Source organism: Protopterus annectens, chromosome 9.part0 (genome assembly GCF_019279795.1).
Source record: "Protopterus annectens isolate FY-2018-M chromosome 9.part0, PAN1.0, whole genome shotgun sequence".
NCBI lineage: Eukaryota > Metazoa > Chordata > Ceratodontiformes > Protopteridae > Protopterus > Protopterus annectens.
In genome coordinates, this window is record NC_056743.1 from 1,116,839,020 (window position 1) to 1,116,853,336 (window position 14,317).

The 14,317-nt window shown below is 44.1% G+C and overlaps 1 protein-coding gene across 3 annotated transcripts in view; it reads right to left on the reverse strand.

Moving 5' to 3' along the window:
* The window catches only part of GTSF1 (gametocyte specific factor 1), a 1,343,308-nt gene that overhangs the window by 160,121 nt on the left and 1,168,870 nt on the right, over positions 1-14,317 (reverse strand). For all 3 annotated transcript variants that reach the window (XM_044083970.1, XM_044083971.1, XM_044083972.1), the window contains exon 8: positions 7,632-7,744. In XM_044083970.1, coding sequence (XP_043939905.1) covers positions 7,632-7,744 — 113 coding nt within the window. The remainder of the gene's footprint in view (positions 1-7,631; positions 7,745-14,317) is intronic.

Sequence of the window (14,317 nt, forward strand, 5' to 3'; positions counted from 1 at the left end):
AGGCTGACAGACACTGGATCCCCCTTTGAATGACACCAATACTTTAGCCAATTGTTGAAACTGATCATTTTGTCTTTATACTGTGGCATCATTCTTGGTGAGGCCAAGATGCTACTCAAGGTCAGGGACATACCAGCCTGGGCTACATAGTCAGAGAGCTCCTCTATGTCTCTTTTCATGTAGTCCAGGGAGGTACGTCTCAGGTCATTCACACCAGCATGGACAATGACGGAGTCATACTTGTACTTGCTTTGGAGTGACTTGAGTGCTTGCATTATGTGGCGGATCCTGGCACCCGACAGGCAGCTTACAGTGACCTTCTCCTTGTTCAGTCTGGTGAGTGGGACGTCAGTGTGCCGGACAATAGAGTCCCCTATAACAAGTGTATTTGGTGTGTTGTTTGGCCTTATGGGCTGTGACTGAGGCACACTGATTTTGTGAGATATGTGATTTGTGGGTATTGTTGAGGGGTGGCTGTTGCTTGGATATCTGCTTAGGAGGTCTTTGCTGTTTAGGCAGATTTTTATTTAGAGCCTCCGAGTATGTTTTTGTGCGTTTATGTGTTGGGTATGCAGATGCAATAGGTCTGTGTGAGACTGGATTTGTGGTGTGGGTGGTTACCTTTTCCTCCTGACTGACTGTGCCAGTCTTGGGTTGAGACAGCTCTGCCTCCAGTTTGGCTGTGTAACTGCATCTCTCACATGTATTAGAGTTTTCCTGTCCTAACTTACAGTTTTGGAGTGATTGATTAGCTCCAACATGTGTTGGATAGATTAGATATTAAAAAAGGATGCTTCATGCTCACCAAATGATCTATAAAAATCAGTGCATACCAAGATTATATATTCTCTGTTCTGAAGGAGGGATGGGCCACCTTGAAATTGATTAAATATATAGATCTGCAATAGTGGGACTTCACACATCTGCTGACCTCACAACTCCCAAATGTAATAGCAAAATACGGTGGTCTAACCACGTTGCATGTAGCAAGTCAAGGATGTTCAAACAACACACCTGCAGCGTCTCTAAACGTTCAATGTACAGCTGAGCAACAGTCAATTGAAGAAAAACTCGCAGAATATATCCAAGATATAAAAAACGCACTTTTAATCCATGAGAAAATGTAAGCGCTTTTGCGTAGGTTCACCTACGCTTCCTCAGTCTGAGGAAGCGTAGGTGAACCTACGCGAAAGTGCTTACATTTTCTCATGGATTAAAAGTGTGTTTTTTATATCTTGGATATATTCTGCGAGTTTTTCTTCAATTGACTGTTGCTCAGCTGTACATTGAACGTTTAGAGACGCTGCAGGTGTGTTGTTAACTTGCTACATGCAACGTGGTTAGACCACCGTATTTTGCTATTACATTGTTTTTTCTGTTTTTATACGGTGTGTCTATTTAGTATTGGGGCTGTTTCCTGTGTGTCGTTTTCAGAACCCCCAAATGTAGTGAAAGTCTTGAAACATAAGGAGAACAAATCTAAGGGGACTTCTCTGCTTAATTTAGCAAAAGCATATCGGCGTCAAGCAGGAATGGAAATCAAACCAGAAGTAGATAAAAATCAGGCAACTGAATGTGCCAAAAAAAAAAAAAGAAAGACTATAAGGTGAATGAAAAGATGAGAAGGCAAGAAATGTGGAAAAAGCATAAATATAGTTTGATAAAGGTTAATATTGGCAGCCCAAGATAGTGGGCTACATACATGCTGGTTTACAAAGTCCACTGAACATGTGGAAGAAACAGACAAATGTAAGTTTTGTAAATCCGAATTGGAAACAGTCGCACACCTCGTTGCTGGGTGTGACACACTAATGGTAGGACGACTGTACACTGAAAGGCATAATAATGCAGCAAGACTGTTGCACTGGGGATTGTGCAAACATTACGGTATTGAAGGGGCTGTAAAACACTGGAAACATGAACCACAAAGCACCACAAAAAATGATGAAGTTTTTATCACGTGGTCACCCATTACCAATAGTTCAAAAGACAGATGCTAGAAAACCGGATATAGTTGTCCAAGAAAAGACAAAAGTAGCACTGATCATTGAAACTGCTACACCCAGTGACTACAGTGTCTTTACACAGACACACAAAGTCAAACATATCAGGATCGGTAGGCAGAAACTAGAGCAATGTGGAAGATAAGATACCGAGACAGTTCCAACAGTAGCTGGAATATGCAACCCCATCCGAATTGCAGGAGTCGTCATTACTGGGCGCACACAGTGCTGCGAAGAGCAGTTTTGGCTGACAAAGACTGAAGCAATACTAATTTCATAAACTTTAATCATACTTTGACTTGGGAATGGGGTCCATTCCAGTCATAGTATTAGAAACTGGAAACATTTAGAGAAATTAAAAAAGGGAGAGTACGCATCCTGAAGATCTATAGAGCAAATCTAGTCAATCTTTCTGAAGGAGAGGCAGAATGGACTGAACCGTGGCCATCCAGACACTGGAATTCTTTACAAACTGGCTCAAATAACCGAGATCCAAATGGGTCTCAGGTCCCCCATTTTCTCTGGCACTAAAAAGAACCTTGATTAAATTCCGGATCCTCTGGTCGGGGGGGGGGGCTCTTGAATGACTCTTGCCCATCTTTTCAATTTCTAGAGCTGCTTGCTCCCTCTGATTGGGTGGAACATCAGACATACTTTCTCTTCTGTGGAGGAACTTGGGAAAAGGAAATGAAGTATTCTCTGGATATGATCTTTTGCACCCAAGAATCTTTTATGACAGCTGCCCAGGCTTTTGGGTGCAAGGATAAGCCCCTCTAACTACTTCTAGAGAGAGTGTCACGTAACCTTTCAGGAGTGCTAAAAAGGCCTGTCCGAGAAAGAATCTAGAGAACCTTGATTCTGCAAATCCCCTCTACCATGAGGGAGGTACCCACCATTACAATTATTTCCCCCTCTGCCTCTGGGGGAAAATTTTCCATGTGACTCTTAGAAAGGCCCTTGTGATTTTTTGAACCATGTTTTCTCACCACCGCTTTGATTCTTGGTAAAGGTTACAAAAAGAAAAGTGGATTCCCATTGCAGACAGTCTTTCCATCCTTCTCACTGCAGGAGAGAGTCTAACTGCTGGCTCAAACACGGAAGACCATCAAAGTGGGCATTGATGAATGATGCCTTAAAGGGCTCTACAAAACTGCACAATCACATCCAGGCAGACTGTGAGGTACCTTCAGATGCATGAGAGATTAACCTCATGGACGTATTGGTAGCAGACTGTAGGGCAGTCCGTCATGAAGGAAAATACTTATGTTCCTCTACAGACACTGCCCCTGGGGGGGGGGGTTAGAGAGTTCCTTGAATAAGTCCTTCTGTAACCTCATGAAATGAGCCAAATAATTCACTGACTGTAAAGTGAAGGTCCATGATGCATATACTCTTCCCAAACGTGTCCAACACCCTAGAATCTCTGTTAGGAGGATGGACATTGGAGCTTTGCTTAGCCAACTAGTTCTTAGTACAGAACACCCTTCAACTAATGTAACCTATTTGATGGGGCACCAAGAATCTTATCCAGGCAGTTAGGGACTGGTTCTACAGAGTCTGCTTCCTTCCATGCTCGGCGGGAGACCTATCAGCTCATCCACAGGAGAGGTAACCAAAGTAGAAGATGGTCCAGACCAAAAGGCTTCCAAGAACATAGATTCCTCCTGGGAAGGAGTTTTGGCACATCAACCACCTTATTGGCAAAGGATCTTTAATATGTCTCCCCATGAAACATCCTCAGGTGGAGATCTAGGGGAACCTTTCCCATCACCAAAATCTGTGTCTTCTGTGACGGATTCCTGTGGGGAATTCAGGTGCCTCCTCTTGCACAACCTCTTCTGAGGGCCCTCCTCAGCAGAGTGATCTAGGGAAGTGTCAGAAGAGATGGGAAGTTCCCTGGTGGAAACAGCTTGAAAGCTCATCTGGGCTGGCTGTCCCTGAGGTGTAGGATGACAGAAACCACACAAGATCCAAAGGAGGTTGACGGCATGGATCCGAGGCAGGAAGAGTCTATGCCAGTCTAGGTTGTGACAATACCCTCTACACCACTTCGAAAGCAGAGGGTACAGAAGACACCAAGGGCAATCCCGCCAGAGAAGCTGCTCTGATCAGAAACCTCCAGCAGCTCCTGAACTCTCCAATTCAAAGAGGGAGTCCAAGCTGAGTTATCCAACGATGAGGCTCCAAGAGCCATCATGGTCCAATAAAGTTGGAGCCGATTGGGTAAGGCAGGTCACCAGAGTTGAAGATGTCAAAACCTTCAGATCAGACGGTTCAACTCTCAGGGCTCTAGGATCAGAGAACTCAGAAGCAGCAGGTCAGATTGGAGAAGGAGCATGAAGGGGCTGGAAATAAAGCTTAAAGCTCACAGGTCTAAAAGGTGACTGCCTGCCCACAGTCCCGGTACGGGTAGGGGCTGGTAAGACCCCCATTTGGATCTGTATCGAAAGAAACTGCCTCATCAACCTGTCCACCTCTGATTCAGAAAGTTTGTGAGAGGACCTGACAGATTATGCTGTTGAAGGTGGCCTAGATGAAATCCTAGGAGACTCTTTACGTGGTGACCCTGTGGTAAGAGGAGGCTCCAAAGGCAGGGGAGCTCCAGGCCAAGGAGATGATAGAGTTGACATACTCTGATCCAGAGATCTAGGATCAGTCACTCTAGGAGCCTTGGCTGGAAGCTTGTCCGAAAAGGAGGAAGCAGACTTTGCTGGGGAACATTTTTTGCATTCCCTGTGTTCTTTGTGTTTCTTGGAAGGGGTTGGAGACCCTGAAGAACAACCTGCAAACAGGGCTGAAGGAGATAAAAGTCCCCTCAACATAAGTTTTTCTCCCATCAGCCAGTGCTCTCTGGTGAAACCTCTTGCAAATGGAGCAGGAGTCGAAGGTGAGCAGGGCCAAGACAATACACACACACTCCCTGTGGGCATCAGATAAGGGAATTCTGTGCCCATAGAAGCGCACTTTTCAAAACCTAAAGGCTTATCAGAGATTGTACAATAGGCAGAAAAGGAAGAAAAAAAAAGGAAAAAATTACCACCAAAGAGAATGCCAACGGACGCTACACTAACAAAATACATTTTTTTTTTAAATATACAAGAAACACAGGATAGGAGATAAGGGAAAGTAACAGTAGAAGAAAAACTCTATGAAAATGTGTACAACTTGGCTGGAAATTCTCCCAAGGAGCTTGAATCATTGGCCCCCTATGCTTCCCCTAAACGCAGCAAACAAGATCTGAGGTAATCTTTGGGGGGGGTATGGGGTAGGACAGAAGTTCAAGCTTCGGAGCCTAAGATTTTGAAAGCTGCCAAGTTCGATCCAAAACCCACAGGTCGGGAACAAATGAAAATATCAACATCAGATCACAAGTTCACAAGCTGCTTTAGTATTCCTAATATTTTTCAAGTTTTCAGTCAAATTTTCAGTCTTATCATTGATTGAGGTGTCTTTCAGACAAATGAATATTGTAAGTTTTCTTTTATTAGCAGAGTTTATGATGGTGAACCATTAGGTTGGTTTGCTTTTAAAATTTCCCATTACATTTAGATCAGGTTGGGGCCGTCAGTTCTACAGAATTGTGAAGTTAACTGCTGACTGTATCTGGGGTTACACTGCTACGACAGAAATGCGAAATTTACGCCTAGAATTAGATGCAATTTGTTTAAAATACATGAATTCTGAGATACTGGTATCTACAGGTTCAAAGATTTTAAAGGTGAAAACCACTAGTTTATGATCAGACTTAACAGGGTAAGGAAATACTACAAGTAGTATACAAAGAAAGACTAAGTTTCTTATCAGAGAATAGAAACAATACAGTGCATTTTTTTTTACCTTCATTAAAATCCAGAAACTTGTATGATGATACTGGGGATTCTCAATCTGCCACTTACTTCCAGGAATCCCAGTAATAAAGGCGTTCTGGAGTCCATTCTTATCCTTAACCCCCCCCCCGTTTCTTGACTTTTGTTTAAACAACCCTCAATACACAAAACAATGAGCATGTCCAAATTCATTATGATGGTTTCCTATTTGCAACACTGAGTACTTCAGAGTGCCAAGGTCATCCAATGATAAACAGTACTGAAACCAGAAACTACAAAAAAACAACCAGGTTTACTAACTGGACTCCCTCACTACTGATAAAATCAATGCAGCATTTACAACATCAGAGTGGGATGCCAATTTGCTACTACTAATGGCTCCATATACTCAAAAGTGGGAGAGCTCTCAGTCTTAAGACATAGATAGATAAAGCATAGACTGCAAAACAGATCACCAGAGTACAAACAGCAGCTCAGACAAAAGGACTAGGATGGGGGACAGAAGTGGCTTGACTTGCTGCACAGCTGTACATACGCGAATGATGGTGCCAGCTATTAGATAAGAGACAAGAGCTGAAGTAAGCCACAAGAGATGTGGGTGCATGCACAGGATCTCCCTAGCTAGTAGCACCAGAGCAAGCTGCTATGGGGACTGAATTATGGAGGCACGAAGCCCCCTCACTATGTCATGAACACCAGCCTGACCAATGCTAAACTCACACCCACTGAAGGTGAATGAATGAGAGAACAAATGGGCCACAGGACTCTTGCCCTGGTTGTGCAATGAATGATGAAAATGTTTGCTGACTCTCACCACAAAGGTGAAATGACAGAACTGGGCAGGGTGCTTTGGTGGGCCTGAAAACCAGGGAGTGAGGTGGGCTGAAAACGTGGAGGAGTTGGTGCTGCACAGCACCATCTCATCACTACCTCTGATCCTCTTGTATTAGAAAAATGGCAAATACAAGTTCATCCTCTCACTTGGGATGGGCTTGGGGAGAGGTGTGCTCATGCCACACCACAAGCAGACTTTATGGATGGAGGTCTGGGTCCTAGTTTTTTTCTGTACAGAAACAATTCAATCTCACAAAGGACATTCCCACCAGCTTTTGTGCTGATAATCTTCCATAGCTGTCACTTCCTATAAATTATGTAGACCCTTAAGCTTCAAATGCAAGTCTCTTTCTGCATGCCTGGGATGAAGCATTGCCTCTGGTGGCAATCCTTGACATTGTACTCAATTCCAAAGCAATACATGGGAGTGCAAGTCCCCACTAGTAATTCTATGACTATGGGAAAATTTAAATGTTTAATTTTAGGCATCAAACACACAGCCTTTTCTATTGCAAACAAAACAGTTAAGAGTGGCAACAAAAACTGTAGTGAACAGGCTAGATGTGTCCTCAGTTTTGGGACTGAGAATGACGTGCAATATTCAAGGCCACGTACACCCTTGAAAGTAGCAGTAAGGCAAAATTATGAAATATACTGTGCTAGGAATAAGAGAGAGGAAATCACTGCAGAAGGCCTCTAAAAATCAGACTCTAGATATAAGCACATGACAATGAAGGAACAATACATGAACAAGCATGATTCACTGGTCAAATTCTCAAGTATGTGCACAAAGCAAAGAAAAAAATGATTATGGTGCACTGGTGAAATACTATCTGCACCAGAAAATGTTTTTTTCTAATCTCTCAGGTTTAACTTTCAAAACAAAGACATCAGAAGATAATTAAGACATATTTCAATGTTCCTGTAAATTAGATGTGGAAATTCCAGTCCTACTTTATAAACTTACCAGTTTTCCAAGGTAGCACACATGGAGCTGATCTTGGCGCCCTTATTCCAGGTGACAAATTACTCTTCCGTTCCAACAGAGAAGGGCCAATCACTGCTGATCTGGTGACAGAACTAGATGTGGAAAAAGAAAGGAAAAAAAAGCTTTACATTCAACAGGTAATCTCCAAATGATCAGCACAGCTATGCTATTAGACCCTAGACACAAAAAGTGTGCTACCAAAGAAACGGGGGTGGGATAGATGGATAGATTTCAAACCTATAGTCTGACAATTTGACTGCTAATATTGTGAGCTCTGAAACAAGCTTACCTATCCAGACAGCCACATTCTAGACTTCTAGCACTCGTGTTTTTCCAGGATATACATCAAACCTACAAGAACAAGTTCATAGGTTCATACTAGGCTATCTGCCCTAGGGCATTTATAAGCCTAGAAAGAGTGTGTTTGGCTTTCGCCACCCATTTTAAATTAATTTTGCTATGCCCTTTTTCGAGGTTAGTATACTGTGCCTCTGTCTAACAGTGACACAGAAGTGATACCTGGGCTAAACCTATGATCTCCCATCCACTCATCAAGATTCCTCTTGAAGAGAGTCAATGAGGGACTCTGCCTAACCTGGACTGGGATTTTATTCCAGAGTGAAGGGAGCCTCTGGGTTATGAATCTGTCACTCCAGCATGTCCTATTTATTTCAGTGCTGAGGTTCAAGTCTCTCGAGTGCGTAGCTCAATGGGATTTGGATTTTCTGAGGTGCAGCATGTTCATTAATTCCGGGTTGGACATGGCTTTATACGTCAGGTAAAGATTGCCTCTGAGCAGGCGGTATGCCACTGAGTAGAGCTGGAGTTTCTTTAACCGGGCAGCATATGGCATCTGTTTGAGCTCTTTGATTCTCTTGGTGAGGTACTTTTGGGGTCTTTCCAGTTGCTGCAGGTGTCTGGTAAGGTACATCCCAAAAGGGGCATTGTACTCAATTATGGGCCTGATGATGGATGAGTAAAGAGGCACGATTACCTCCCCTGATCTAGATATGAATCCCTTCATGATTAGGTGGGCTATATAAAATGTTTTTCTAACTACTTTGGCCACGTGGTTGTCAAATGAGAGACTGCTTTCAACTTGGGTCCCCAGGTCCCTAATTACCTCTTCTGTACTTAATGGATTACCACCTATGTGGTAATTTGTGGGCACTTTGTTTTTGCCAAAGGGGATGACTATACACTTTTTGGCATTTAGCTTGAGGCCATGGCTCTGGCACCAGTTGTCTGTTTCTGAGGTCCTTTTGGAGGATGCTTGTGTCGGCTGGAGAGTCGATTATGGCGCCCAGTTAGCAGTCCCTCTGCGAACTTGGTCAGCCACAGTCCTTCCGGGTTGGCCTGTACCTCCGAGAAATATATACCGAACAAGAGAGATCCCAGGATTGAGCCTTGTGGGATGCCACTTGTAACTGGTTTGGAGTCTGACATGGCTCCAGCAATTCTAACCATGTGGGTCCTGTCCTTGAGCCAGTTTGCAACCCACCTAGTGACATAGGGGTTTATATTTAAGCTGGTGAGCTTATCTATAATGCCCGAGTGGGGTATTGTATCGAAAGCTTTTGTGAGGTCCAGGTAGGCTGTGTGGACCACCTTCCCCTCGTCAATGGCCTTGGTGACTGTTTCAAAGAAATCGACCAGGTTAAAGAGGCAGGATCTGTCCTTAACAAAGCCGAACTGGGTAGGATCCAGTGTCTGTAGGTCCCCAATATCTTTATTTATGAGGTCCATGATGATCCTTTCCATAGCTTTGCAGACCAAGCTAGTCAGGCTTATGGGGCGATAGTTTCCAGGATCCGTTGAGGCACCACCTTTGTGGAGAGGGACCACTGTTGCTGTACGCCACTCTTTGGGTACATATCCTGTAGTAAGGCGGAGATTGAACAGTAGGTTTTATGTTTGGGTTTAGCTCTTCATGGAGTTCATGTAGGACACAGCCTGGGACACCGTCTGATCCCACTGATGCTGTGTTTTTTGCTTTGGAGAGGGCGGCTCTTACCTGAGCATCTGAGATGTCAGGGGGGCAGCACTTTGCTGGGATAGATATTTGCCCTTTTGGTGGTGGTGGTGGTGGTGGTGGTGGTGGGGGGGTGCGCTGAACCTGTCAGCTAGGATGTTGGCAATGTCTGTGGATTCGGTGTATTTTTTTGTCATTTTAGACTAACTCTGAGCATATCTGGGAATTCCCACCCAGGTTCCTAACATAACTAAAGAAAGCCTTGTGATTATCCTTAGTGTCCTGTGCAATTTCTCTCGAAGCTGGCCTTAGACGATTTTATGAGTGCCTGTAGTTTTTTGCTAATACTGATCAGAGATGCCTTCCCTTTTTGGGATTTTGCTCTATCATGTAGTAGCTTCCTCCTTCTATTGTATAGTTTGTTTATGGCTGGGGTCCACCAGACAGGACGTCTACCTTTGGAGGATTGGGTCTTGGTTTTATTTGGGATTGCATGATCCATGCATTCCTGAAGGTGTTCACAGAATGCGTTTATAAAGGATTCTGCGGTCTGGGCTGTATTTTCCACAGGCCCGGGGGCTTTGAAGGATTCCACCTCGGTTTTGAGGAGTGAGAAATTTGCTTTAGAGAAGTTTTTCACTGCAGTTTTCTGGGCAGGGGGTGGGGTCAGGATGTGAATATCCAGTGAGATTAGTTTATGGTCTGATCTTACCAGTGAGGGATACACTTCTGGTCTGGAGCATACAGTCCCCATGTTGGTGATGATCAGGTCCAGTATGTTTTCCCCTCTTGTGGGAGTGGTAACAAGTTGTTCCATAGCATTTGAGTTTATAAATTCTAGGAACCTTTGGGCTAGGGTGTTGGAGCTAGAGTAATGCTCCCAGCCTATATTTGGGTAGTTGAAGTCGCCCAATATAATGGTGTTTGGAGAGACCTTCATATTTTCCAGTGTTCTCAGGAAGGCCGAGTGGGGTTCCTGGGTTTGGAAGGGTGGTCTGTAGCAGGCTATAAACTGGAAGGCAGTTTTACCCACTGTTAGTTGCACATGGATAGTCTCTGATGCTTCGTGCTGTGCCACCAACCTGGAGGTGTGGGTATCTTTGACGAATATTGATACCCCCCCCCCTCTTTTGTGGTTCGGTCCAAGTTTTGGGGCCGAAAAGCATGGTATGAAGTATAACCAGGTAGTGCTGGGGTGCTCTCGGGAGCCTTGAACCAGGTTTCTGTTACTGCACAGATATCGATGTTCTCCATGCTAAGGAGAGTTTTGAGTGCGTGCATCCCTAGGTTTAGACTTCTGGTGTTGAGTAGCATTACTCAGTTTCTTATCCCTTGTGATACCTATGGAGGTGGGTTTGCCTTTTGAGCCTTGCCTAAAAAAGGCACTATGGGGGTAGCAAGAGCCTTTGCCAATATCCGAAAGCCCAGGGGTGATAGGTGCAAGCTGTCCCTAGCGAAGCATCGTGGCTTGTCGAGCATGTCATCCCAGGCTGACAGGCATTGGATCCCCTTTGAATGACACCAATACTTAAGCCAATTGTTGAAATTGATCATGTTGTCTTCATATTGTGGCATCATTCTTGGTGAGGGTAAGATGCTACTCAAGGTCAGGGTCATACCGGCCTGGGCTACATGCTCAGAGAGCTCCTCTATGTCTCTTTACATGTAGTCCAGGGAGGTACATCTCAGGTCATTCACACCAGCATGGACAATAACTGAGTCACATTTGTACTTGCCTTGGAGTGACCTGAGTGCTTGTGTTATGTGGCGGATCCTAGCGCCCGACACGCAGCTCACCGTGACCTTCTTGTTCTGCCTGGTGAGTGGGACGTCAGTGTGCCTGACGATAGAGTCACCTATTACAAGTGTATCAGGTGTGTTGTTTAGCCTTAAGGGCTGTGACTTTTCAGCACACTGGCTTTGTGAGCTGTGTGTTGCACGTGTTTTGTTTTGGGGTAGCGGTTGCTTGGGTGTCTGCTTTGGAGGTCTCTGCTGCTTAGGCAGATTTTTATTTAGAGCCTCTGAGTATGTTTTTGTGTGTTTATGTGTTTGGTTTGCTGTCGTGGTTGGTCTATGTGAGACTGGAATTGTAGTGAGTGTGGTTTCCTCCTCCTCCTGACTGGTTACGCCAGTACTGAGTTGAGAGAGCTTAGCCTCCATGGTTGCATCTCTCACATGTGTTGGAATTTGTTGGGAGGAGGAGAGGGGTGTCTGTGTACATGAGGCAGTTGTAACATTGCCTCAAGATTCCCAGATTCACCAGCTGGACCGGACAGGAGATTGACAACTGACCTTTGGACATGCTAGAATAGTATTGGGAATTCCTTTATAATTGACAAAAAAGGGCCAATGGGGAACAAGGTACTCAAGGGGAGTTTGTGAGGGTGTAGTGCTTTTAATTTTTTAGTGCTGACTTAGTGAGCAAGTGCCAGGTAACTTAAATGCAATGTGTTACAGGTAACTTAAATGCAAAAACGACAAACAGTAACTTTCTTTCAAGTGAAACAAGGAAATAAGTACAGTAAGCAATGCAGATATCACTAGGGATCCACAGAAGCGCTGAAAAGCCGCATTTTAAATGTAATTAGCGTTTCAGGGAAATAAGCAAACAAACAAGCATACAAACAAAGCTAGATTCAGCAGGCCTGGATCTAGTCTATGCTACAGCAAACAAGGTGTACCAATTTCAGTAAGAAACAGTTCAAATATGCAGGCACTATAAGCCTTTAACCAGAAATTTCCAGCTCAGAAGGGCAGAGTCCAGCCTCTCCTCCCACAAATGGGCAGACCACGAACCTTCTTAATGTAAAATAACTGGCCTGAAGCCCAAGTGCTTAAACCAGAACTAATACACTTTTAGAATAACAGACACTGAGCCCTCAATCAGCAGTTCCCAACTTAGAAGGATGTAAGCTACCTGTCCTGCCACCACAGTGCAGGCCACAAAACTTCCTAATGTAAAACAACTGGTCTGAAGCCCAAGTGCTTAAACTAAAAGGCTTAGAATGAGTTACATCAAGCAGTAATAAATACAATTGAGTACTTTTAAGATGACGCAAAAGGAAAATAAAGTAGGAAGAAACACAAATACAGTAAAAGCAGATACATTTTTTTTTTTAGTGGAAAGAGAAAGGAGTAGCAGAAACTAAGCTGATTGGCCTTCTCAAATGTCCTCCCTGTACTGGAGGGTCCCAGATCAAATTTACACCAGGGGCGGGCAACTGCAAAGCCACCAACTATAAAAACACTACACTATACCAACAGGGAGGGAGGGTGGGAAACAAACTGCAGAAATGTTTCTCACAGCTGAAAAGCAGCAGTGAGCCTTTAAATGAAAGTTTTAAACAGCTAAAGGAGCCTCTAGGAAAAAAGAGTTTAGCTGCAAGAAGTTACAGAAAAGTACAGTTTTGTACCTACCATAAATGTAGATGTTCGAGGATCCACATTGCTGCAGTCATAACCTGTGGGTAGTCCGCTGTCCTCGGTCGGCCCAAATACCAAAGAGTTAGGCTGGCGTCGGTCATGGTCGCCCGGAGCTGACGTCAGTAGGTAGTAGTACTTAAGCGCATGACCGACGCCATATCCTCAGTCTTTCTTGCCCCAGATGTCAGAAGGCCTTAAAAAGGAAAGGCCAGAGCCAAAATAGTAAATACCCAACAACCACAAGTGAGAAAATAGCAATTATCCCAAAGGAAAAAACAGCAACCCCAAACTATAGAGGGGAAGGAGGGAGGGAAAATAGGACTGCAGCAATGTGGATCCTCGAACATCTACATTTATGGTAGGTACAAAACTGTACTATGTTCTTCGTCTCACATTGCTGCAGTCATAACCTGTGGGTAGAATCCCAAAAAAGGAAAAGGGAGGCTGGCAAACTAAAAAGCATTAGGAGCTGCTAACATGCCCTGTAAAACTGCAGTGGCAAACCCAGCCCTAGACTTGGAATAAAGAGGGAGATGGTAATGCTTAGTAAAAGTGTGTACTGAACTCCAAGTAGCTGCCTCCAAAATATCCTTAGTAGCTACCCCCCTCAAAAAGGCAGTAGACGTGGCAGTAGCCCTAGTGGAATGAGGTCTGATCCCGGCAGGGACAGTCTTCCCATGATGAGAATAACAAAAAGCAATACAATGGCCAATCCACTTAGAAATAGTTTGCTTTGAAACAGCTTTCCCTTGAGAACCCAAAGCAAAAGAAATAAATAACTGTTGAGTCTGCCTGAACTCTTTAGTTCTGCTCAAATAATAACGTAGCTGCCTGTGAATGTCCAAAGAATGCAAGACTTTTCCCCCCTTATTTTGGGGATCAGCATAAAAAGTAGGCAAATGAATAGACTGGTTCGAGGCCACATTAGAAATCACTTTAGGCATAAAAGTAGGGTTAGTACGCAAAGACACCCTATCCTTATGGAATACCAGAAAAGGTTCAACTGCCATGAGTGCCTGCAATTCAGATACCCTCCTAGCAGAGGTAATGGCCAACAAAAAAGCAGTTTTCCAAGACAAAAACTTCAGCTCAGATTTAGCTGCAGGTTCGAAAGGAGGTAAAGTAAGCTTCTCCAACACAAAGTTGAGATCCCAGGAAGGAGTAGGAGCTCTACGTGAGGGTCTTATATTTTTTGCCCCACTAAGAAATTGCTTAAACAAAGGATGAGAAAATAAAGGAGGGTCACAATCATAGTGAGCAGAAATGGCTG